The sequence below is a fragment of the Ceratotherium simum genome, chromosome 13, assembly GCF_057802395.1.
Source record: "Ceratotherium simum simum isolate JZ-2026a chromosome 13, ASM5780239v1, whole genome shotgun sequence".
NCBI classification, from domain to species: Eukaryota; Metazoa; Chordata; class Mammalia; order Perissodactyla; family Rhinocerotidae; genus Ceratotherium; species Ceratotherium simum.
Window position 1 is genome coordinate 28355852 of NC_141912.1, and position 25830 is coordinate 28381681.

The 25830-nt window shown below is 38.7% G+C and overlaps 1 protein-coding gene and 2 non-coding genes across 4 annotated transcripts; 1 reads left to right on the forward strand and 2 right to left on the reverse strand.

The window, feature by feature from the left end:
- The first annotated feature begins 321 nt into the window (after positions 1-321).
- TRNAR-CCG (transfer RNA arginine (anticodon CCG)) lies at positions 322-394 on the forward strand. The gene has a single exon. It is a non-coding gene; the product is annotated as a tRNA-Arg (tRNA).
- A 2730-nt stretch (positions 395-3124) lies between these two features.
- On the reverse strand, positions 3125-3227 carry LOC147915610 (U6 spliceosomal RNA). The gene has a single exon (XR_015554186.1). It is a non-coding gene; the product is annotated as a U6 spliceosomal RNA (small nuclear RNA).
- Positions 3228-4793: 1566 nt separating this feature from the next.
- On the reverse strand, positions 4794-24831 carry LOC106803758 (uncharacterized). Of its 2 annotated transcripts, XR_015554047.1 has the most exons (7): positions 23665-24831; positions 23247-23418; positions 22775-22849; positions 17948-18056; positions 12748-12881; positions 8674-8821; positions 4794-8057 (listed from the first exon to the last, which is right to left on the reverse strand). XR_015554047.1 is itself a non-coding variant. In XM_087438213.1 (6 exons), the coding sequence occupies exons 2-5, from the start codon at positions 23368-23370 to the stop codon at positions 8730-8732; spliced, it is 459 nt and encodes a 152-aa protein (XP_087294339.1). In that variant the 5' UTR covers positions 23371-23418; positions 23665-24831; the 3' UTR covers positions 4794-8057; positions 8674-8729. The 2 variants fall into 2 exon arrangements, 1 of the variants encoding a protein (XP_087294339.1); XM_087438213.1 differs by lacking the exon at positions 22775-22849.
- Between the last annotated feature and the right edge of the window lie 999 nt (positions 24832-25830).

Below are 25830 nucleotides of genomic sequence, written 5' to 3' on the forward strand. Positions count from 1 at the left end.
CCCTCTTTGCTCTTTTTCGTGCGGGTTGCAGCCTCAGCTCCCTGCTCAGTCTTCCTCCCTATCCTGCTCCTCAAGGTAATTAATCCAAGACTTCGACAGCGTTGACATTGATGAACCATCTAACAGTCACTAACATCTATGTATTAGATTTTGCCAATTTTAGAGGGTGCTGTAAATTGTTCTTACCTGTTAGTGAATTTCAGTCTTAAACAAGGAACTCTTTATTAAACTGGATCTTTAGAATTAGCGATAGGAAAGCCCCTTTCCCCAACCTCTCTACATACCTTTTGTAGCTTACGTGAGAAGAGTCGCTCGCTGGCCGGCCGCGTGGCCTAATGGATAAGGCGTCTGATTCCGGATCAGAAGATTGAGGGTTCGAGTCCCTTCGTGGTCGCTGTTGCTTTTTCTCGTCTACTCTGACTCGCCGCCGGCTTGGATGCAGTTTAGAAGATGCTTAAAATTTGATTTTCAGCATTTTCCTTCTTGTTGCTGTCGTCTGGTTGCCAGCTCACACATAAAAGGTAAAACTCTTACTTAACAAGTATACGTGGCATGCTTGCTGTGTGACAAGTACTTTACCAATGAGCTAGGTGGAAATAGCACGTGTCCTCAAAGAGCTTACTTTCTGCTGGCCCCGACAGGTGAAATCGAGTAAACGCAGAAACAAAATGACTAAAATTTGTCTCAAGTCCTATGAAAGACGTAAGCAACGGGCTGAGATCAAAAATGAGGGATGGGAGCTCCTTTAGAGTATTACCGGCAGAAGAAATAGCAGTGCTAACTCTCTGCGAACCTGAAGGCATTTTTTGATCTTCTCCAGATTTTCATTAGCTACCATAAATTAACTGCCACTACTTCCCAAATAGTGATCTCAGAGAGAAGCATAAAGGCAGAATCTACCAAAGGCTTTTATCCTAAACTGCACTGCCCTCTGGGACAACTTCTATTAGGGTAGTCATGAGAGGTTCAGTTTTAGCAAGAGTGCAAATGCCATAAATGGATCTGAAGAGTTCAGAGGTTCCTCAAAAAATTAAAATTAGAAGTACCATAGGATCCAGCAATTCTCTTTCTGGGTATATATCCGAAAGAATTGAAAGCAGTGTCTCAAAGAGATATTTGCACACCCATGGTCACAGCAGCATCATTCACAATAGCCAAGAGGTGGAAAAAACCCAAATATCCTTGGACAGATAAATGGATAAACAAAATGTGGTATATACATACAATGGAACATTATTCAGTCTTAAAAAGGAAGGAAATCCTGTTACATGCTACAACATGGATAAACTCTGAAGGACATTATGCTAAGTGAAATGAGCCAGTCACAAAAAGACAAATACTGTATAATTCCACTTATACAAAGTATCTAAAGTAGTCAAATTCATAGAAACAGAAAGTAGAATGGTGGTTACCAGTCTGTGGGGGAGAGGGAAATGAGGAGTTGTTTAATGGGTATAGTGTTTCAATTTTGCTAAATAAAGAGAGTTCTGGAGATCTGTTCCACGACGATATGAATATATTTAACACTACTGAACTGTACACTTAAAAATGGTTAAGATGGGTTTTTTTCCCCACAATTAAAAATATACTTAAATAAATAAACACACATCTTTTAAAAAAATCAGTTGGCCATAAGCGTATGAGCTTATTTCTGGACTCGCAAATTTATTACATCGGTTTATATGTCTGTCTTTTTCCAGTACAATACTGTTTTGGTTACTGTAGCTCTATACTAAGTTTTGAAATTGGGAAGTGTGAGTCCTCCTTCATTCTTCTTTTTCGGAATTGTTTTGGCTATTCAGGTCCCCTTGCAATTCAGCATGTATTTGAGGAATGGCTTTTTCTTTTCGGAAAATGCTGTTGGAATTTTGATAGGGATTATATTGAATCTGTAGATCACTTTGGGTAGTATTAACATCTTAACGGTTAATTAACAACTTAGTATTAAGTCTTCCTGTTTAAGAACACAGGATATCTTTCCATTTATTTGGGTCCTCTTTAATTTCTTTCAGCAAAGTTTTATATATTTCAGTGTACAAGTCTTTCACCTCCTTGGTTAAATCCATTCTCAGGTATTTTATTTATTTTAGATGACATTATAATTGGAATTGTTTTCATAATTTTCTTGTTGGATTGTTCTTTGCTGTTGTATAGAAACGCAAATGATTTTTGTGTTGATCTTACTGTACTCTGCAACATTGCTGTATTAGCTGTAGTCGTTTTCTTATTGATCCTTTGGATTGTCTATATATAGGATCATGTCATCTGTGAAGAGAAACAGTATTACTTCTTCCTTTCCAATTTGGATGACTTTTATTGATTCTTCATGTCTAATTGCTCTGGCTAGAACATCCAATATAATGTTGAATAACAGTGGTGAAACAGGCATTTTTGTCTCATTCCTGATCTTAGAGGGAAAGCTTTTAAGCTTTCAATATTGAGGATGATATTAGCTGTGGGTTTTTCATAAATGCCCTTTATCATGTTGAAGGAGAGGATGATGTTTTAAGTGGTGAAGCACAGTCTATTTCTCACCTCCTTTTCCATGAAAGGGGGATATCTGTAATAAAAATGGATAACATGGGGTTAAAAATAGGAGTATTGTGTATCACTTTAAATAAAATGCCACCCTTTTACATCAAATTTATAAAAAATGGAAGGATCCTAGAGCAGATGAGTTAAATGAATTCTCTACTAAAGAATCCTGGCCTAATGATGTTTCAGAGAGAAATCAGATTTGGAGACTTGTACTATGACTTTCCTAGGATTCCTCTGCTGGTGGACAACACGCATCTCATTTACATCTACTCGTCAATGGAGATATCAGGCCTGTGTTGTAGTGGTTATGGTTGGGTCACCCACCTTCCGAACCTACTTTCCACACTGGGTATTCTGCATTTTTTTAAAAAGATTTTTATTTTTTAAAAGTCATTTTTATTTCAGCTAGAGCCATCCACAATTTAGCTGAATTTTAACTTCATTTTTTAAATCTTAGACATGCTTTACACTGAGGAGTATTGGTTTAGGTCAATTATATGAACTCAATTGCTAGGATGAAATTTACCACTCTGAGAACAGCTTAGTCAACCCTCATTTATTCCTTGATTTTTTAATTTTTTCTTTTAAAACTATGGAATGCTTCACAAATTTGCGTGTCATCCTTGCACAGGGCCACGCTAATCTCTGTATCATTCCAATTTTAGTATATGTGCTGCCAAAGCCAGCACTATTCTGCATTATTTTACTCACACTTTAAAAACCAAAAAAGTCAGGTGCTCACTTTCTATTAGCCTCCAGTTTTTAGCTAGCACACAATCATGTGACCTTGGCTCAGTCCGTCAGATTCACTTACAAGCAAGTTGCTATGTGTAAAGGCCTAAGGAAAGGCACAGAATCCATCTCCTGGGAATTGAACATTGGTGGGGACAGTGAAGTAATGACCTTCAGAGAGAACTATGACTATTTCTTTCACAATATATGGGTTGTCCTAAAGCCTGTCTATCTGCTTTCTTTCTCAGTTTTTATTGTGCCAAGAGGTCTATTCTTCCTAAAGGATGAGAAAGAAGTGAGATGGAGGGAAGGGTGAAAAATTCTATCAGCAGGTGACAGTGGTTCTTAAATGCAAACCAAAAATGCATGTGCTAATGTTTTCACTTCTCTGTAATGAAAGGAGAAAAATGCAGACTAGGTAATGAGTTTTCCACAAAATTAGATATACCTAGTTTAAGGATTTTTATTCTTTGATCACCTACTTTTCAGTTCTGATATTTAAAATGTGTTTTCTTTTGTTTTGATACTTTAGACCGTAATGATTACTACTAATAATAAAAGTTGTAGTTTCAGACCAAAAGCTTTATATTCAATTAAAACATATAAAATCCTATTTAAAATAGCTGGTTGCAAAATAGTCTGAGATTATACAGAACAAAAGTCACTCAAAATAGCCGTTATTTGGGAGAAAAGTAAGGACCCATCTTTCTGCCTTTTTGGGGCTTCTCACCAAATAAGAGAGATGATTTCTAGTACTCTCCAATATTTGGCATTCCAATATCCACACACAATATTTTAAATAAAATATGTAATTACATTTTGCTGCCTCCACAACTTTGGGCCTACAATCCGACTGTGAGCTTCTTTTTGGCAGGAAAATTTTATTTGTAATCAGTTTGTATTGTATGAAATTGTAATTAAGCTGGGTAGGGGTCAGATTCCAAACAAGCAGGTTAGAATAAGTTTCCAAAGATTTAGAACAAATAGGTTGTTAAGGGGACAACATCCTCCCAATGTGCTGGCTTTGCGGAGGCTAGGTGGGGGATCATCAGGTGCAGGAGTTGACACTGAAAATCAAAGCTAACTAGGGATATTGTGACTCTAATGTAATTCCAGAAAGCACCAAGATGCAAGGGGTAGAGGAGAGATAGAATTAAAAAAAAACAAGAGAGGAATAGAAATTCAGGACCACAGGGTTACAAGCAGAGCTTTCATATTCATGTTTATTGGTACTATTTTTCAGGTAGTATGCTTAGCACTGATAATTTGAAGATGAATAAAAAATACAATTTCTCCTTCAAGGAGATTAACCTAGAGAGGAAGAGAGCCAAATAGACAACAGCACAGTGCAAGGCAAATAAAATTATGACAGTAGCACCCAGAGGGGAGTATGGGAGACACACAGAGGATCTGGAATAGACTTCAGGGTCAGGTTGTGTGTGTGTGTGTGTGTGTGTGTGTGTGTATATAAAACTAACTAAAACAGCAGTGTTTTACACACACACACAGAAATATAGATATAGATTACGTATGTGTGCATTTGTGTGTAAATGCTGCTGTTTTAGTTAACACTAGACAAAAAGTGAAGGACAGAAAGCAACAGAATCTCAGGACACATATTTGCCAACATTCTCCTCATCCTTGTCCTGCTCACCAAGGTGTCTTTAAAAGAGGAGGGGCAGTGCAGTAATGGGTATTTTTACAACTATCCTCACAGAGAACCTTCAAATGATTACAACAAGCTAGTAGGCCAAGGGGGAAAAATGGTTCTCTTTCCTATTTGCAGACTGTGACACAGGCAGTGTCACTGTGCCTGTGACTGAGGCATGAGGAGAGCATGGGTCCCTGGGCTGTAAGGGAGACCAAGCAAGTGTCAGAGGGATGACAGGATGATAAATTATAAACAAAGTTCTGCTTTATGTGTAAGTTTTGATTCTGTCCAAAGCATTTTTATTTTTACCACTGCAGAGAGGAGTCATGCAGCTGATGTTTCTAACACCAGAAATTATATTGTCTGAAAATGATGGTGGTAGAACAATGAATGTAGCTTTTGCCTGGAAAATAATTTAAGAAACCTCACTAAACTCATTTTAAGTTGAGTTTATCAAAAGAGAAAAATTATGTTAATAATTGATTAACAACAATCATCCAATTAACAATAACCATCACTGTGGCATGCTTTAACTTTCCACAATTATTACAAATCTTGATATCTATACAGACATAACAGTTTTACATTTCAGGTGGAGAAAACAAGTAATATTATCTCTTTACACTTGTTCAAAGATAAACTTAGGCATATTAAAAGTTTTAAGAGTTTATTTGAGCAAACATTGATTTCAATCTGGCAGCACCAAACCTGAAGTGTTGAGGAGCGCTCCACCAACAGGAGCTCAGGGAGAGACTTTAATTTAGAGTAAAGGCAGAAGCAAACCAAGGAAACTATTGATTGGCTATAGCTTAAAGCCTGGTTGGCTGTTTGTGATTGGTTGTCCTCAGGTTTTGACTTCATAACCTTGAGGCATTTACAGGCTTAGATTTTGGTTTGCTTATGTAGGCTGCTACGTAAGGTGGCACCTACCAGCTATGTAGGTGGCTATAGAGCCACCTCAGGCTAATGGCCTCCTCATTTAATTAATTTAACACACTACATGGTATTAAAAGAAATATGTCACTTTTGATAAAGAAGAAAGTACAGTTTAGTCTTATTTGTAACTTAGCTTAATTTAAGTAACAAACATTCTTTATTTAATTCCCTGAGTTGGAAATATTCCATATTCTTTAGTTTAACATTTTCCAAAAGGGATATTATTGGCATTTTGATGGAAGAATTCTTTCTTTATACTCTACTACAATACATTCTCCTCTATTTTATATACCATATCGCACAATACAGTATATACTATAAATTCTGTCTATACTATATACTATAATATATACTGTATAATAAACTATAATGTTTATAATTTATGGACCCCAGCCACAAAATATAAGTGGCACACCCCAGTCATTGTGACAATCAAAAATGTTCCCAAATATATTTCCAAATGTGAATTAGAAGGTAGCAATGCCCTGGCTTGAGAACCACTGCATATTGGCACACATAAAGAACTAGCAAAGATAAAGTTTATTCATTCCTTGAATATATCAAGTATTTTAAGTTTCAAGTGATTTGCTCCATAGTTTCCTTTTAATTAAAAGTTGATTCCTTTTTTTTTTTATAATTTTATTTTATTTATTTTTCCCCCAAAGCCCCAGTAGATAGTTGTATGTCGTAGCTGCACATCCTTCTAGTTGCTGCACGTGGGACGCGGCCTCAGCATGGCCAGACAAGCGGTGCGTCGGTGCACGCCCTGGATCCGAACCCGTGCCGCCAGCAGTGGAGTGCGCGCCCTTAACCACCAGGCCACGGGGCCGGTCCCAAGCTGATTCCTTTTTTTGAAGGGAGATTCATATTTCTTAGTTTCTTTTAAAAGAAGTTTATATTAGTTTGTTTCCACAGTAGTAAGTGAAGAAAGGCCATTTCACAAATAAGTTGAGTACAATGACTGCATCTCATAGACAAAGGAAACTTTGAAAAGTTTAACACTATATCATAGTTTTATATAGAACAGAATAATTACATTAACAAGTACATTGTACTTACAGAATTGATGTTACCTTTTTTTTTTTTTTTTTAATTTAAGAGCATAACTTAAAAATAGTCCCACTTGGTCAGGGCTACGGTCCTCCCAGCCCAGTATTGTACGATTCTAAAATTGTGGGAGGGAACAATGCTCTCCTAGACATCAATTCATGAGTTATATATACACCTTCAAAAGATCAAAGACTCCTACCGTAGTCATCCCACCAATATTTCTAAATGTGTCTAAAATATTTTTATTTTCCCTTTATGCCACTTCTTAAGAGTAAATTTCAATAACTATACTATATAACTCTGGGATCTATCACTTGAATTTATTTTAACTTAACTCATTTGAATAAACATTTATGGAACTCAAGTGCCAGGCACTATGCCAGATACAAGCATACAAAGATGAGGTACAATCTGGCTGCCTTTCTCTGAATCTGCTCCAACATCTTTAGATCTTTGTGGCAGTTTGGGAACAGAACCAACTGGATTGGTGTCTGAAGTGGGGGATAGCGAGGGGTGCAGTCTCGTGAGACTGAGTCCTAAACCTGTGGGATCTGATACTATCACCGGATAAATAGTGTCAGGATGGAGTTAATTGCTTGACAGTGTTGGAAAAAACACATTGGAGTGGAGATAAGAAGCTACCATTGAAACATTTCACAATTATATTCATGGTATTTCCCCTCAACATGTCTAAATGTCAATTACAAGGGAAATCTAAAGTTTTACACATATTCATCAGAGTTATGTCTTTTTCCCTCTCTGATATGTTTTTTTTAATGTTTAAAAAAGTTTGCGTTATTATGAAAAGCTTTCCCACATTCATCATATTTATAAGGTCTCTCTCCAGTGTGGATTTTCTGAAGTGAAACAAGACCTTTGCTCTCAGTAAAGCATTTCCCACATTCAGCACACTGATAAAGTCCCCACTCCTCACTCCCATTTGAATTCTGGGATGTTTAATGAGGTGTGAGTTCTCTCCCAAGGCGTTCCCAAACTCTTTACACCTATAAGGTCTCTCTCTTGTGTGCAGCCTTTGATGTGATGTCAGACCTACATTCTGACTAAAGCTTTCATCACATTCTTTACAGTGACAGAGCTCTCCAGTGTGTGTTCTCGGATGCTTAACGAAGAGTGGACTCTGAAGAAAAAGCTGAAAAAAAAAAAAAAAAAAAAGGGCTCTGATTAAAAGCTTTCCCACACATATGACATTTGTAGGATTTTTCTCCTGTGTGTATTCACTGGTGTTTAAGTAGGTCAGAATTGAAGGCCTTGTTGCACACATTATGTTCATGGGGGTTTTCTCCAGTATGAAGTCTCTGATGCTAAGATCTGAGCTCTAGCTGAAGGTCTGACCATATTAATCACATTCATACAGTCTGTCTAGGGTATGGACTCTACAATGCAGGATCAGATTGGAGCTCATGGTGAAGATTCTCCCACATTCATCAGGTTTATAAGGTTTCATCACAATTACAAGGTTTCTCCCCACTGTGGATGTTCTGATGGAGATAAAAGTTGGTGCTCCCACTGAAGGCTTGCCCACAAACTTTAAATTTATAGGGTCTCTCCCTAGTATGAATTATTTGATGTCAAATAAAATTTGAATTCTTAGTGAAGAACTTTCCACATTCATCACATTAATGACATCTCTGTCTCCTAAGTATTTTCTTTGGTATAACTTTCATGACTACTCTGTGATCTCTTTCTTGGGGTGAAGATTTCCTCTCCCTCACCAATAAAGGTTTTTTTTTTAATGTCTTTCATACCTGCCCTTAGGGTCACAAGTGTGTTCAACTGTAGGCTTCTGGGGATCATCACCTTTTCATCTTCCTGGGAACAATGAGTGAGATGCTACTTCTTCAGAACTTTTCTTCTCTGAAGTCAATTTTACATTTCTAAACCTAAACTCACCTTCTGAAACAAAACAACAACAAAAAGTTATCTAAATTTCACTGCTAATGAAGAAACATGCTTTTCAAATAAGAAGAAATTCTATTTTCCTTTGATCAACAGATTTGTAAAACCAGCTATAGATGAAGGATATGAACACACAAAAATTCACACTAAATTCTAATTTCTTTTCTTTCTGTCTCATTGTCCGTGTAACCTTAGGTAGGTCATGTCACTTCTCTGTGCTACTGTTTCTTCATCTACAAAATGTGGACAACAACAGTCCCAACCTCACAGGATTGTAGAAACACAGAAAACTGTGCAGTGACACACTGTAAACATTATGTAAGTGTTAGCTGCTATTGTTATCACTGTTGTTGTTATATCCTAGTATCCCAAAATTTTGCTTACATTAAATTAGAAAAGATTAAGAAATGTTACTCGATATTTCTAGAAATTTTCTCGTGGTTTTTAGAATGTCACTCTCTTTAAATTATTCAGGTCACATACTGAATAGTGGTTTGTGTCAAGCTTTGTGTATAGTTCCCTGTTATATACTTGGTATACAGATGAATAAGATGCCCTCTTGGAGGTCACAATCTAGAATGAGACATACAAGCAAATATGGGGTTACAATGCAATGTGGTAAATGCTATATAGTAAAGGTGAAGCAGAAGAGCTGTAGGGGCACAGTGAAAGAGAATCTAACCCTGAGAGGAGGAAACAGAAAGCTTTACAGATGACAGGGTGACTGAGCTATCTTAAGACAGGAGTACAGATGGTCAGAAAAAGGGAAGGGCAGGTAAGTAAGAACTTTTCAGATGGAATATATATACAAAGTTACTGAGGCATTTTTTTTTAAAGTAGATTTTATTTTTTTAGAACAGTTTTCAGTTTACAGCACAATTGAGTGAAAGATACAGAGCATTCCCTTTACTTTTTGTGAGGAAGATCAGCCCTGAGCTAACATCCATGCCAATCCTCCTCTTTTTGCTGAGGAAGATTGGCCCTGGGCTAACACCTGTGCCCATCTTCCTCTACTTTATACGGGATGCTGCCACAGCATGGCTTTACAAGTGGTGCATTGGTGTGCACCCCGGATCCAAACCTGGAAACCCGGGGCTGCTGAAGCAGAGCGTGAGCACTTAACCACTATGCCACCAGGACGGCCCTGAGGCATTTTTTTAAATGGTACTTTTGGACAACTGAAAATAGTTTGATCTGGCTGAGTACAGATTGAGTATGAAGATAAAAAGGAGATGAGGCTGGAAAAGCAGGCTAGATCATCAAGAGTCTTGTTGCCAGGCTCAAGAGTTGAACCATTAGCAAATGCCAAGCAGGTGCCTGATATTAGCTTCGGGTTTTATGAAAGTCACTATGGCGATAGTGTGGAAGACGGACTTACAGGAGAAAATGGATAAGACTGAAGGCAAGGAGACCAGTTCTGAGTCTAGGAGACCAGTCTGAGTCACATAAACAGTCTAGGAGAGACTGAAGGAAATAGTGATGAGAGCAGAGGAGAGGCAAGCGTAAAAACATAAGGAGAAGGCAGGTAGAACTTGCTAATTGATTGGCTATGGGGATTGAACGAGATGAAGGAAGTTCCCTTGAAATGACTCTTGTGCTTTTGACGAGATGGCTGACGTTCCTGTAATCTCTCTAAATCGTCCTCCTTTGACTTTTTCTATGTTCAGAGCTTAGTCCACTAACAACTATATTTTTCTTTCTGTTAACTTGGCTAGCTTGCAAACGTTATAGTTTAATTTTTCTTGCCTAAATAACCACAAATACACATCTCTGGTTCTAATGTTGTTTAAACTCAAGTTTTCTATTTTGGCAGAGGTCTAAAGCTCAATTTCACTTGGATGTTCCATTAGTATTTTCTTCACACTCTGTTTAAAATCCAATTATCACATTCCCCCAGATCAGCTTCTTTTCTCAACTCTTTCTTTGGAGATAGAACCAACCTTTCCTCCACCTTACAGGCTGGAAATTCTTAGTTCAAAGATTTCCTAGGCTCAAAACTCTTTGATATATATGAATCACAAAATGAGCCTGTAGTCGGGTGAAAAGTAGACTTGTATATATGATATGGGGAAGATGAGGCAGCCATCAGGGGAAGCCTGGGTGACTTGGGCATCACATATGTAAGAGCATCATGTGCAGGAATCATATTATAGAGACAAAGCAAGAGTTATCTAAAATGGTAGGAAGAATGATTAAAAAATAAGATTATAAGTTTTTTGTTGTTGTTAAGCTTATCACTCTGCCAAACCCTTGGTTAGCTACAGTGCACTTTCTTCAAAAACCCATCTCCCTTGAAGACCTGTGTGGCTCAAAGGGCTTTTTGCCTACCCTTCTACTTTAAGTAACAACTGATGTTCCCTGCCTCCAATTCACATGCCACTCTTCAGATAACCTTCAGACCCCTGCAAAGACCTCTCTTTCTTCTCTACGTAATGAACAAGTACCTTCTCATTTCTTCCAGCGCAAAGCCCTGAGGTCACTGTACTGAGTATGGGTCTTATGCATGTGTTCCTCAGGATTTTTCTGGGTACCTAGAAGACCCAGAATGCAAAACTCTTTCCCTTGATATGGCTACTACCAAAGTAGGTTTAGAAATTGGAAATCTTGCTCTGGGAGAAAAAAAATAAGACAGGTTAATAAAAAATTACCAGCCCTTATAACTTTTAGAGACAAAGGAAAGAAGTAAATGATGTATACGACATTTAAGAAAGCAATGGACAAACAATCTAACAGAAAAATGGGTAAAAATCCTGAATAGTCATGTTACAAAAGAAGATTCCAAAGGGCCAATGAATATGTGAAAAAGTGCTCATCCTCATTAGTCATCAAGAAAATGTGTATTAAAACTATAAAAAGATACTATTAGATACTCATGGGAATGGCTAAAATTAAAAAGACTGACAAAACCAAGTGTTGATAAGGATGTAAAGAAACTAGAACTATCAAGTACTGCTGGTAGTACAACCACTTTGGAAAATTCTTTGACAACAGCTACTAAGCTGAACATACACATCACACATGACCCAGCTCTTCTACTCCTAAGTGTGTAGCCAAAAGAAATGCATATATATGCGCACCAAAAGAATGTTCATAGCAGTACTATCCATAATAGCCCCAAAGTTGAAACAACCTAAGATCTTAGATTCTTTGTCCACTATTGGTTGACTTATTTTTGCCATTCAACCATTTTGCTGATTTATCACTGAAATTCATAGCTAGCACCACATGCCAGTCTAACTAAAAACTGGGGCTAGAGAGGAATTTTAGCTCCATAAGGGTAGAGACTCCGTTATAGATTACTCTTTCTTGAAGCACATAGCACGGAGTGTCTTATACCTTCAATGAACTTCAACAGACATCTGCTGAACTGACCAGAGGTAAGGAAAATTTCTGTATTAGGAGCCTTGAGGACCAAGAAAATGGTCTTATCACTGACAGAAACAGAGAAGTTGGAAAAGGGAGCTGGTTTAGATTAAAAGAGAGCTATTCTCTTGAGTCATGGGAAAATTTAAGAGGTTCACTATCAACGGTCTTCCTCTGAAGCTTGTGCTTGGTTGTAAATCATATAGGAAAAGAGTGAAGAAAGTACTGATGTCAACAAACAGCTGAATGAAGGAGAGTACATGACCACAAAGTCAATAAGAAGAGCAAAGCAAGATTTGTGATAATGCAGATAATTTTCCTGGACAAGAGAGTTATATGCTCATATTTACATTGGGAATTTTTAATATATACCCTAACCCATTAAATTCTCCACTGTGTGCCTGTGCCTCTCCTGGAACAAAGATGAAAAACAGAGCAGTGCTGAAAATAGCAAAAACACTGCAACTAACACTTATACTTTTAAAACCAAGGACATTCTCACTGCTTTCAGCTGAAACCCTTGCCTCCACTTGCTCCTCAGGAGACACTCTGCTTCTCACCTCCATCCTGTGGAAAGGCTCTCATGGGCTGAGTCTCAAAGGACTGGAACTGACTGTTTGACTGCTCCTTTGACTGCTCCTGGGGGTTCTGTCTCTTCAACGAGCTCTTTCTGTTCTTTTGTATGGCCTGGAACCTGAAAGCAATTAAGCAGATGGGCTTCAAAAGGAATCCTGTGGCTAAATGAACTCCCAGGACAGAAAGCATCAGAAGCCTAACCCAATCCCAGGACACAATCCACCAAAACTCATACAAGGAGAGATAATCTGAACAGGCCTATAACTATTAAAGAAATTGAATCAATAATTAATAAACTTACAAAAAGAAAGCACCAGGCCTGGGTGGTTTCACTGGTGAATTCTACCCAACATTTAAGGAAGAAATGATACCAATTCTTTATAACCTCTTCCAGAAGATAGAAGCAGAGGGAATACTTCCTAACTCATTCTAAGAGGCCAGCATTACCTTAATACCAAAACCAGATGAAGACATCATAAGCAAGGAAAACTACAGACCAATATCTCTCATGAACATAGACGCAAAAATTCTCAACAAGATACCAGCAAATCGAATCCAACAATGTATACATTGTTGGATACACCAACAATACACCACAACCAAGTAGGATTTCTTCCAGGAATATAAGGCTGGTTCAACATTTGAAAATCAGTTAATATAATCCATCACACTAACAGGCTAAAGAAGAAAAATAATATGATCACATCAATAGATGCAGAAAAAGCATTTGAAAAAACTCAACACTCATTCATGATAAAAACTCTCAACAAACTAGGAATAGAAGGGAACTTGCTCAATTTGATAACAAACATCTATTAAAAAAAAGCCTTAGGCTTATATCATACTTAACGGTGAGAAACTAGATGTTCTCCCACTAAGATCAGGAACAAGATGGGCCGGGCCTGTGGCTTAGAGGTTAAGTGTGCATGCTCCGCTACTGGCAGCCCGGGTTCGGATCCCAGGCGCGCACCAACGCACCGCTTCTCCGGCCATGCTGAGGCCGGGTCCCACATACAGCAACTAGAAGGATGTGCAACTATGACAAACAACTATCTACTGGGGCTTTGAGGAAAAAAAAGGAGGAGGATTGGCAATAGATATTAGCTCAGAGCCGGTCTTCCTCAGCAAAAAGAGGAGGATTAGCACAGATGTTAGCTCAGGGCTGATCTTCCTCACAAAAAAAAAAAAAAGGAACAAGGCAAGGATGTTCCCTCTTACCACTCTTATTCAACACTGCCCTAACTAATGCAACAAGACAAGAAAAGGAAATAAAAGGTATACAGATTGGAAAGAAAGAAATAAAACTGTCCATGTTCACAGATGACATGATAGTCTATATAGACAATCCAAAAGAATCAACAAAAAGAAAACCACTCTGGGACCTAAGAAGTGATTATAGCAAGGTCGAAGGATCCAGGTTAATCTACAAAAGTCAATCACTTTCATATATCTGTGATGAACAACTAGAATTTGAAGTTAAAAACACAATACCATTTACATCTGTACTAAAAATATGAAATACTTAGGTACAAATCTACCAAAGTATGTACAATACCTATATAAGGACTGATGAAAGAAATCAAAGAAGATCTAAATAAATGGAGAGGTAGTCCATGTTCATGAATAGGAAGACTCAATACTATTTTAAGATGTCAGTTCTTCCCAATTCAGTCCATACATTTAACACAATCTCAATCAAAATCCCGAGAAGTTACTTTGTGAATATCAAAAGTTATTCTAAAGTTTATATAGAAAGGCAAAAGACCTAGAATATCCAACACAATCCTGAAGAAGAACAAAGTTGGAGGACTGACTCTACTCAACTTCGAGACTTACCAGAAAGTTACAGAAATCAAGACAGAGTTGTACAAAACAACAGACAGATCAATGGAATAAAATGGCAAAAAAACAGACAGATCAATGCAATAGAATAAAGAGCACAGTAATAGACCCACACAAATATAGTCAGCTGACCTTTGACAAAAAAGCAAAGGCAATTCAATGGAGAAAGAACAGTCTTTTCAAACAATGGTGTTGGAACAACAAGATACCCATATGCAAAAAAAGAAAAAAGGAAGAAGAAGAATCTAGACACGGACTTTACATCTTGCACAAAAATTAACTCAAAATGGATCATCGATCTAAACATGAAATGCAAAACTATAAATTTCTAGAAGAGAATATAGGGGAAAATCTAGGACCTTAGCCTTGGTGATGACTTTTTAGATACAACACCAAAAGCATGATCTGAGAAAGAAAAAATTGACAAGTTCATTAAAATTAACAACTTCTGCTTAAGGAAGTCACTGCTAAGACAATGAAAAGACAAGCCACAGCCTGGGAGAAAATATTTGCGAAATCCCTTATCTGATAAAGGACTTGTATCCAAATTATACAAAGAACTCTTAAAACTCAACAATAAGAAACAAACAACCCAATTTAAAAATCAGCAAAAGATCTAAACAACAACAAAAAAGATCTAAACAGACACTTCACCAAAGAAGATATATATACAGCAAGTAAGCACATGAAAAAGTGCTCAGCATCACATGTCATTTGAGAATTGTAAATTAAAATGAAATACCACTACACATCTATTAGAATGGCTAAAATCAAAAAAACTGACAATACGAAATGCTATCAAGGATGTGGAGCAAAAGAAACTCTCATTCACTGCTTGTAGAAGTGCAAAATGGTACAGCCACTGTGGAAGCGAGTTTGGAAGTTCCTTACAAAGTTAAATATAATCTTACCAAATGATCCAGCAATTGTACTCCTGGATATTTAGCCAAATGAGTTGAAAACACATAACCTGCACACAAATATTTATAGCAGCTTTATTCATAATTGCCAAAACCTGGAAGCAACCAAGATGTGCCTCAATAGGTGAATGGAAAAACAAACTGTGGTACATCCATACAATGGAATATTATTCAGTGATAAAAAGAAAGGAGTTATCAAGCCATGAAAAGAGATGGAGGTACGTTAAATGCATATAGCTAAGTGAAAGAAGCCAGTCTGAAAAAGCTACATACTGTATGATTCCAACTATATGACATACTGAAAAGCAAAACTATAGAGACAATAAAAGATCAGTTTTGCCATGGGTTTAGAAGAGAAGGGGAGAGTGTGGCCAGGGGATTTTTAGGGTAGAGGAACTATTGTGTATGGTACTTTAATGGTGGATTCACGACATTCTGCATTTGTCAAAACCTATAGAATTGTACAGCACAAAGTGTCAGCCCTAATGTAAACTATGAACTTTAGTTAATAATGTATCAATAGGGCCGGCCCCGTGGCTTAGCGGTTAAGTGCGCGCACCGACGCACCGCTTCTCCGGCCATGCTGAGGCTGCATCTCAGATGCAGCAACTAGAAGGATGTGCAGCTATGACATACAACTATCTACTGGGGCTTTGGGGGGAAATAAATAAATAAATCTTTAAAAAAAAAATAATGTATCAATATTGGCATCAATTTTAACAAATATATGACACTAATGCAAGATGTTAATAATAGGGGAAACTGTACGGGGAAGAGGAGGAAGGTGGTATATGGGAACTCTCTATTAACTGTTCAATTTTTCTGTAAACCTAAAACTGTTCTAAAATATAAAGCCTATTAGTTAAAAGAGAAAAAGCTAATTGGAAGCTCTGAGTATATGAATGGGGCTTTTTACCATGGCCTGCACATAAGATCACAATTGGGTGATCTGGTGAGCTATTTCATCGTTGGTATCTAAGTCTTTCCTCTTGGCATGGTCAGATTCCCCAGAGAAGGCTTTTCCAATTGCCTGCCTAGAGAATAAAGGCCTGGCTACCAGCATTCTAGGAGCTGAGTAAGAGAAGAGGACCGGAAGGTAGCACAGAGGAGGGGGGCCATCTTAGCATTCATTGTGAATAAATTCACTTAATCCCATTTCAGTATGGCACTCTTACCCTTTACTGTGCCTAACATCTCTCAGTATAGCCATCCTCTCCAGAGAAAAATCTCCAATATTCATCTGTGATGGAGAAGCAATCACACCCATCAGCGTGGAACAGGCTGGAAACCTCAGAATCCAAGTGCTTCTTAAAAACTTAAAACCAAGTTTCCTTATTTTAGCTCTCCACTGCACTCTCATTCCCAGAAATAACTGGTGATGCCTCTGGGGATTCCACTATATGAACCGAGTTTTCTCACAGACAAAGAGTTTGTAAAATCAATTAGCCCTAGTCCATCTGCTGTCCTGCTTCCAAAACTTTGCTATTGCCCTTCTATTTTCCTTGCCATTGTGGGTATATGCAGTTTTAAAATCTTTTTACTCTTATTTGGGAAGGAATTAAATTAGTGGCTGTGGTCACTGTTGTCTTGACTCACATGTTCACATCTCTAGTAACAACAAATAGCATGACGTGTGTTTTAAAAATTTACAGGAACGATACCATACATTCAGCAACTTCTTTTTTTACCTAACATTGTGCTTTTGAGTCCTATCCATGTCAATAGCTATAGACATAGTTTACTTTCTTCAACTGCCATATTGCATTCTATTGTATAACTGTAATAATTTTATTTATTTCCATATTTGACACTCATTTTTTAAAATGTTTTCAGTTTTTATTTTGTACATCAGCATTTGGAGCCCTGTCAGCCTTCCTGTACATGCAACAGACATACAAGTGTGTGTGAGTGAAAGAGAACACAGAAAAAGCTAGAGGGAATGGGAAAGAGGTAGGAACGGACAGTAAAAAAACCCTCAAATTGCAGTTAATACAATATGATTTAGGCAAAAAGACAGAATAATTCCCACAGGATCATGAACATTCTATAACTGACTCAAAACCTTATCCTGAAGACAGTTATATGCATTTGTAATCAAACAAGCTGACCAAAACCTGGAATCCAGCCTGATCCTTGCTTTTCTCTTTAAAGTCATTAAATATGAACAATTTTCTTTGCTCTTGAAGAGTCCTATTAGAGCAATAGGATCCCATCCAAGGGGAATTCCAACTCTGCAAGGACACTGCCTTCTTAGGTTCCCTTCAGATCCTGCATTAGAGCAAAGCCCACAGCTACCATGTATTCCAGTGGCTGCTAGAGATACAGAGCCCCTCAGCATTAGGATCACACTGAGAGCTTTTCTGCTTGGAGCAGGCACTGAACGTCCTACTCCAACCACATACTGTAGTAATGTTGGACACACCTGACTTTATGGCTGGACAAATGCGCTACCACCACCACCACATGCAGCATGGATGTCACAGTCACTTGGTGTCCCATGATCAAACATTCAGTATCTGTGATAGGTGGCCCTGAAAGAGAGCAGAGTATTTTATCTATATAAGATATAAAATAATTGTAACCAAATTCTCCTGTATGACATATTCCTATGTGGGAATCTAAAAAGTAGAAGATTAAAGGAAGGCACTGAACCTTGATCCCTCACTGAGATTTGAAGGATTCAAAAAAACTTAGAAAGCCTACCCATTCCCCACAGGATTATTATTACCTGCGCTTCTAAAATTTACCCAGGAAAATCATTTTTCTGACAAATTCTGGCTTTTAAAAAAAAACAAAAATTGAAAAAAGGGAGCTTGAAAGTTTACAATCTCTGAACTTGGGCATAATACAAACTATAGGATATGAATTTATGAAAACCCTTCTGATATCAGTGGTGTACCTATAATGGATAATTGGGTAGTGCGTCCTTTCTTGCATTTTTCTGTGTAACTTCACTCAGGATCCACACCAGAGTCAAAACTTGCACAATCACTGAGTCTGCTGATAGTACTTAAAAATGTTAGAATGCGTAATGGGAAAACGGTCTCTGTCATAATAATAAATTTTTTTAAAAAACAAAAAAAACTTAAGAATGTGGAGGGTCTCTATTGAGATGTTTTTTAAGCTGCTGAGTTATAAAAAAGAAGACTTTAATAAATATTAATATATGCTTTGCTCTTAACCTAGGAATTTAATGCAAACCAAATATAAACATGAAAAGATACCGGAGGGACAGAGAGAGATAACAGAATGGTACTAACATTCATCTGGAAAAATAAACACATAATAATCAGAAAAGCATTAGAAGAGAGCAGTGATGAGGACTAGCCCTGCTAGATATTAATAATATATTTTAGGGCCAGCCCCAGTGGCCTAGTGGTTAAGTTCCATGTGCTCCACTTCGACAGACGGGGTTTGGATCCTGGGCATGGATCTACACCACTCATCTGTTAGCGGCCATGCTGTGGTGGTGGCTCATATTAAAAAAAAGAAAAAAAGAGGAAGATTGGCAACAGATGTTAGCTCAGTGTGAATCTTCCTCAGCAAAAAAATATATATATATTTTAAAGCTACAGTGATTAAAATATATTAGTACTGGAGAAGAAATGGACCAATAGAAGGAAATGAAGTCCACATGCACTCCTCCGATATTTTTCCCCACCACTCCTCACTACCAACCTAGAATCACCTTGGACTGTTACATGATAGTGTTAAGCCACTTCATTTTGAGTCTAGGATCTATTCATTACACGAGTTTAGTCTTCCCTAAACTCTATCACCCACCTAGGGTGAGGATAATTGAAGCACCATGACCTCACTGATCTAACTCTATTTAACTCAATCAGTCTAGGACTGTAGGTTTTTCTGTAATTAGGAAAGCATATGTTTCCTTGCAATATGTATTTACAAGTAGAATAAAATCATTCAGATTGGCTTTTTAAAACTGAAGAACCAAATATGTCACTGTATTTACATGATCCCCTGATGAATATTTAGGGCAATAAATTTTCTTGATGAAAAGCAAATACCAATGGAAATGCAAAATGGCACAGCCAGTTTAGAAAATGGTTTGTCAGTTTTCTTGTAAAGTTAAACTACACTTACAATCCAATTCAGCAGTACCACTCCTAGGTACTTACCCAAGAGAAATAAAAGCATATTTTCATACAATGACTTTATTTATAATAGCCTAAAACTGGAAAGAACCCAAATGTCTATTAATGAATGAATGAATAAACAAATTATAGTATATCCATACGTTGGAATTCTACTCATCAATGAAAGGGGAAGAATTACTGACATGCAACAACATGGATGTATCTCAAAAGCATTATTGCTAAGTGAAATAAGCCAGATACAAAAGGCTACATAATGTATGATTCTATTAAACTCTAGAAAAGTAAACTATAGTGATAGAAAGCAAATTGGTGGTTGCCAGAGGTCTGAGGTGGGGAGATGATTAACTAACAGGAGCACAAAGGAACGTTTTTAGGGTATGAAAACATTCTATGATTGTACAGATATTTTATGGCCAATTTACTTGTCAAAATTCCTCAAATATACTCTTAACATTGTTGAATTTTATCATATGCAAATTACACCTGATTAAATCAAGCTGATTAAAAAAAAAGAAGAAGTCTTAACTAGGGTTTGTGGTGGCTAATCTTCTGGCTACACAGACTCTTTGTCCTTCCTAACAGCACCAAGTCTATCTGAGCCTCTGCTCCAGCACACATTCTAGGAGTTACTGGGTACTAGAACACCCTATTCAGAAAGTTGACCTTGAGCCTAGGAATATGAAATGGCACAATAGCAATGGAGATGTTCATTTCTATGCTGAAAAGGTCATTTTCTGTATTTATTTTGGTAGCTAGGTATTTGCTCAAGCAACGCTCCACTAACTGCCTCTCTTAAAGTATCTGGTAAAAACCCAGTTGTCATAGCACTCAACTTTTTGTTCAGATGTTAAGTCTCCCTGATTAACTGTGGCCACTAGTAATGCTTCTTAGAGCTGGTGGGATCCAGATGCCTCCCTTTGTGAATATTCCACAGCCCTATTGTGCCTGCAGCCCCAAGCTTTCTAAATTGAGTCCTGCTAGGGCCTCCTCCCTTTCCTATCACATAATTTGCTGTTATTTCACAGAAATGACAGTGAACATAAGCAATTCCTTCAGTCTGGTTCCATGTGTTTTATATCCAGTAGATATTCCTTCAAGCTTCTGGTGTGAGAATGTAACCCTTTCTTAGTTTCTGGAGCTAATTCAGATTTGCCCCTGATGCTTCATGTTGTTGGACATTTCAGCTGGAAAAGATGTGGGGGGGGGGGTGGGTAGTGAGCTTGATGTGTGTGTTAGGTTACCAGCTCATCCAGAAACCCCACCCTACAAAAGTCTTGAGTCTACTTTGAAACATACATCCCAGTGATCATTAGCTGAGCGGGAACAGTCAAAATTGGTACCAATTTTGGTACCACAAATCTCACAAATTTGGTACCCAATCTCAGTTCCACAACAGATCCCACTCTTCACTGCACAACTCTTGGGAAGCTCTCTAAATGTGTTATGGGTTGAATTGTGTCCTCCAAAAAACGTATGTTGGAGTTCTAATCCCCAGTACCTCAATGTGACCTTATTTGGAGATAGGGTCTTAGAGTTAACGAAGTTAAAATGAGGTTATTAGGGTGGGCCATGATCCCATACTACTAGTGTCCTTATAAAAAGGTGGAAATTTGGACACAGAGACAGAAGGCACACAGGGAGAATGTCATGTGAAGATGGAGCAAGAGATCAGGGTGATGCTTCTGCAAGTCAAGGAACAACAAAGATTGCCAGCAAACCACCAGAAGCTAGGAGAGGCAAGGAACAGGGTCTCACAGCCTGCAGAAGGAACCAGTCCTGCTGACTCCTTGACCTTGGACTTAGCCTCCAGAGCTGTGAGGCAATGAATTGCTGTTGTAATAAATTTCTGTTCTGTAAGCCATCCAGTTTGTGGTACTTTGTTATAGAAGTCCTAGCAAACTAATACAACATATATTTCTTCTTGATTTACTTAAATACTCAATATTATGTGGGCTACACATACTACATATATACAAATAAATATACATGTGGACTCTTTCCTCTTCTCACCTTTTAAACCCGTGAAAGTTATTTCCTATAGATAATAATTTTTTAAAAATCCTATGTCTCATCTCAAGAGAGGGTCTATTTGTCTGAATGGACAGTCCATGGGGCTGAGCTCTGAGCATGTAACATATTGACTTTTTATCTCCAGATAATACCAATGAAAGTAAAATAGCTTGTTGTATCCATGAGTGAATAAATGAAAATTTCAATGAATGAATAATGGCTAGTATTTATTAAGTGCTTATTATTATGCAGCACTGTTCCACTTATTACTGTTATTTCATTAAATCCAAGAAGTTTTTAATTCTCAGAAGCATCTTTATCTTATGTATCACTAAGAAAAATGCTTTGAATTGACAAGACTATAAGATGCATTTCAATTTCAGAAAGTAAAAATAGAGAAAATTGTGAGTCTTGGAATGGATGAAATATGGTAATCCCATTCATGAGGGCTCCACCCTCACGATCTAATTACCTCTCCACAGCCGCACCTCCATACACCATCATATTGACATTCAGTTTGCTCAAGGATTATATCATCAGTAAGCAATGGAAACAAGATTAGAACCCAGACTTGTGATTTCTAGTTTAGTGTTCTTTGTACAAAGCACCTCCAACCTTCATCCCCTGAACACCTTCAACATTTCACATCCCCTTTCTCTGCTTTTTTTCCTCCTTAGCACGCCTCTATATGTAATAGATGGTATCTTTATTGTCTTGTCTGTTCCCAGTAGAATGTAATCTCCATAAAGGCCGAGATTTTTTTTTTTTTTTTGCTGAGGAAGATTCACCCTGAGCTAACATCCGTTGCCAATCCTCCTCTTTTTGCTTAAGGAAGATGCGCCCTGAGCTAACATTTGTGCCAGTCTTCCTCTATGTTGTATGTGGGTTGCCACCACTGCATGGCTGACGATTGGTGTATTTCCACACCTGGGAACCGAACCTGCAAACCCAGGCCCCTGAAGCAGAGCACACCAAACTGAACCACTAGGCCACCAGGCTGGCCCCAAGGGGGCAGAGATTTTTGCTTGTTTTATTCATTACTGCCACATAGTAGGCACTAACATGTTTGCTAAATGAATGAATATACATTTGTATTTATTCACTCTTGAAAATGCACAAACCTGAAAAGTTGACAAAGAATCAAAACTCAATGTGGAACCAAATTGGCTGTTATCAGAGGGGCCACAGGAAACAGGCTAGGAAGAAAAACAGAATAAACAGAAAGACATTCCCAGTCAATTGGCAAAATCAGATGGAAATTTTGAGTAGAAGCAAGTTTTCAGGGGAGGAAAAGCAGATATTAAATTCTTTCTGCCTGGTTTCCTAATGGTGGCTGAGAATCATGTACTTGAATACCTTCCAGTTAAAAGCGGAGACCTGAGGCCCCTACTGTCTTGTGATGCTGAGTGGGAAGGAGGGTAGATTCACATGCTATTGTGAAACACCTAAAGCAAGAGTCAGGAATCCAGAGTTCCTACACCATTAGTAAATCACAATTCTAAATACTGCTTTTACTTCCAAGGTCAGATAAAGGAAAATCTCTATTTTCTTCCCATTCTCGCCCTTCACACTGGATTGAATCCTGCTCCTTACCCTTCTCTTGTAAGCAATGGCTGGACTGTGGAGATTCACTTTTTAACTGTGTTGCCAAGGACAGGAACTTGAAACATGGTGACCTCTGTGCTGTTTCCATGGGTTCTGTCTCCTTCCAGGGCATTTCCTGGGTATAACAGGAACCCAGGAAAAACTGGGTACGGATGGGACCCTGAGAGAATCAATATGAAAACTGGAGTGAAAAATCTTAGAAGAGAAAAATCCATGAAAATCCTACCAGGGAGAGGCAAAGATAAGAGAGGCAAAGATATCTTTTATCCCCAAAGATAAAGACAAAATCAGAAGCTAGTAGCTCTATACTTGTTTAGAGAAAAAACTGAAATTTGCTGGGTAAAAGCCTCCCCACAGACCAGAGATCTAAACCCCTTCCCTGAGGAGCTCACATTCTCTCTCCCACCTGTTCTCCTGGCTCATCCCGCTTTCTCTAAATCCTCCAGCGCTGTCACCACCTCTTCTCTGCTCTCGGGATGCTGCTCCTGAACCCAGGCTTGGAGCTCCTCAGGCAGGATGCTCAGGATCTGCTCCAGCACCAGCAGCTCCAGGATCTGCTGCTTAGTGCGCATGTCAGACTTCAGCCACTGGTGGCAGAGCTGCCAGAGCTGCCAGAGCCTACTCAGAGCCTCACTGCGCCCAGGTGTCTCTTGATAACAAAACTGTCTGACATGCTGGCGAAAGATGTCCCTGGTATGGGGTTTCTTCCTTTGACGATATCTTCTATCTTCCTCTACCTTCAGGATCACAAGCCCCACAGGCTCCTTTGGAACTTGGAGGGACAAAGCTCCCGCTTCGCTTGGCTTCACGGTCTGCTGGGTTGAAATAACCACCAAAAAGGACATATTAAACTCTCTCCGTTGAGAGATACTTCCCTTAAGGTTCTTTCATGTGTGGCAAGGAAGTAGGACACTGCTATGATGGACAGAACATCTGACCGAGATGTCAGATACATTCTAATTTAGGAAACGGCATAAGAAATCACTATTAGAAAGAAAATGCTAAATTTACATGCTCCCAAAAGACAACTTCCAGAATAGCTGTCCATAAGCAAAGAGAGCCTGTAAGAGACAACAGATCACAAATCCAAATTCCCAGATAATGAAAGATTCTTGCTTTTCCTGCTTCTCCAAGAATTAGCTGCCCCTTCCTCTGTGATTCCACAGCATTTTTTCATCTCCACCATGGTACCTACCAGGTGATGCTGTTACTAATCCTTTATAAGTCTGTCTCCACCACAGGAGCTGATTTTCCCCCCTTCTATATAACAATCCTACATCTATACAGTCCCTTACAGTTTAAGAAGTGCTTTCACAAACATTTTCTTGATGTCACATTAAAACAACAGGATGAGAGCTAAAAACGCCAAATAATATGTATTTCCAAATAACTCGAGGGCTCTGAAAAACAATAAACAGAAAAATCTTCTCTTGCTTAAACTTCTTCCGTGTGACAGACGCTCCGAGCCCCTGCGAAAGTGCGCGGCCCAGCGGCGACAGCAGGTGGTCAGCCAGGACCCGAGTCTGACCTGCGCGGAGGAGCACCAAGGAGTTCCCAGTGTGAAACTTCCCAGGGCGCCAGACAATAAAAGGGGGCCCGGACAGGAGTTCCACTGAGCCCCACAGCCGCTCCCTCCGCGGAGCACAGGGAGCCTCACCCCCACCCTTCCAGCCAGCGAATGCGACATTCCCACCCGGCGTCCCATGTTGCGGAGGAGGTGGTAAAAATTAGCTGCCAACTGACCTTAAAGAGACCGGTGCTAGAGCCAGCCGAGCCTACACAAACCAAGGTTACTTCCGGGTCCTCTCTAGGACGCTGGAGGTCTCGCCTTTTCAGTGGTTCCCCCAGCTCCAATTCCCTGCACCAAGAGGACAGAAAGGCCGCCTTCCCTGCACCAAGAGGACAGAAAGGCCGCCAAAGCTTTCAGACTCACTCCTCGCCCTCACCAGGGCTAACTGGCTGTTGCTTCTCCCACCAATATAGCATTTACAGACCCCTTTCTCTGGGGTAGGAAGAGTTCTGCGCTTTGCACACATTATTTCTTTTGATCCTGGAAATAAGGCTAGATGACTTAGCCTTAGTCTGATAGCCTTAGCCTGATAGTCCTGATTGACTATCAGGATAGATGGTTTCCTGATAGTCAAAGAACTTGAAACTGGACCTTAGTCTTTTTCCACAAATGGTCACAATTTTACTCACAGTATTTCTTTCTTTAGCCCCATGATAGGAGAATTCTGCAGTTTTGACGCTGTTGAAAAGTCATCACTTGATCGTGTGTAACTCGTGTTCTACAAGCTCTCTACACTAACTTGGGCTCTAAAACCTGTAACGAATGTTAATTGTTTTCCCTAACTTTCAGCGCACTCCATAACCAGGTCCCAGTCTAGTTTTGCTTTTCTATGGATGGAGCGATGGATGAGACTCTCCCAGAAAAGGCTTGTAGAATTTTGAAACTTGTAGGTGAGGAAAAAATAATTTTCCCTCTACTCTTCTAAGTTCTTGACTGGGGCCCCTGTAACAGAAGACAGATTAACAAAAGAAAAACAAAGTTTATTAACGTGTATTTCATATG

What these genes read in the sequence shown, in the direction of transcription:
- LOC106803758 (XM_087438213.1), bottom strand. Translation starts at nt 23,370, where the DNA reads ATGCCCTGGAAGGAGACAGAACCCATGGAAACAGCACAGAGGTCACCA. An exon ending in CCATTGCTTACAAGAGAAGG is followed by an intron (nt 18,057 to 23,246) that starts GTAAGGAGCAGG and finishes GCTCTCTTTCAG; the next exon opens with GGCCACCTATCACAGATACT. An exon ending in AGCCTTTCCACAGGATGGAG is followed by an intron (nt 8,822 to 12,747) that starts GTGAGAAGCAGA and finishes GTTTTGTTTCAG; the next exon opens with AAGGTGAGTTTAGGTTTAGA.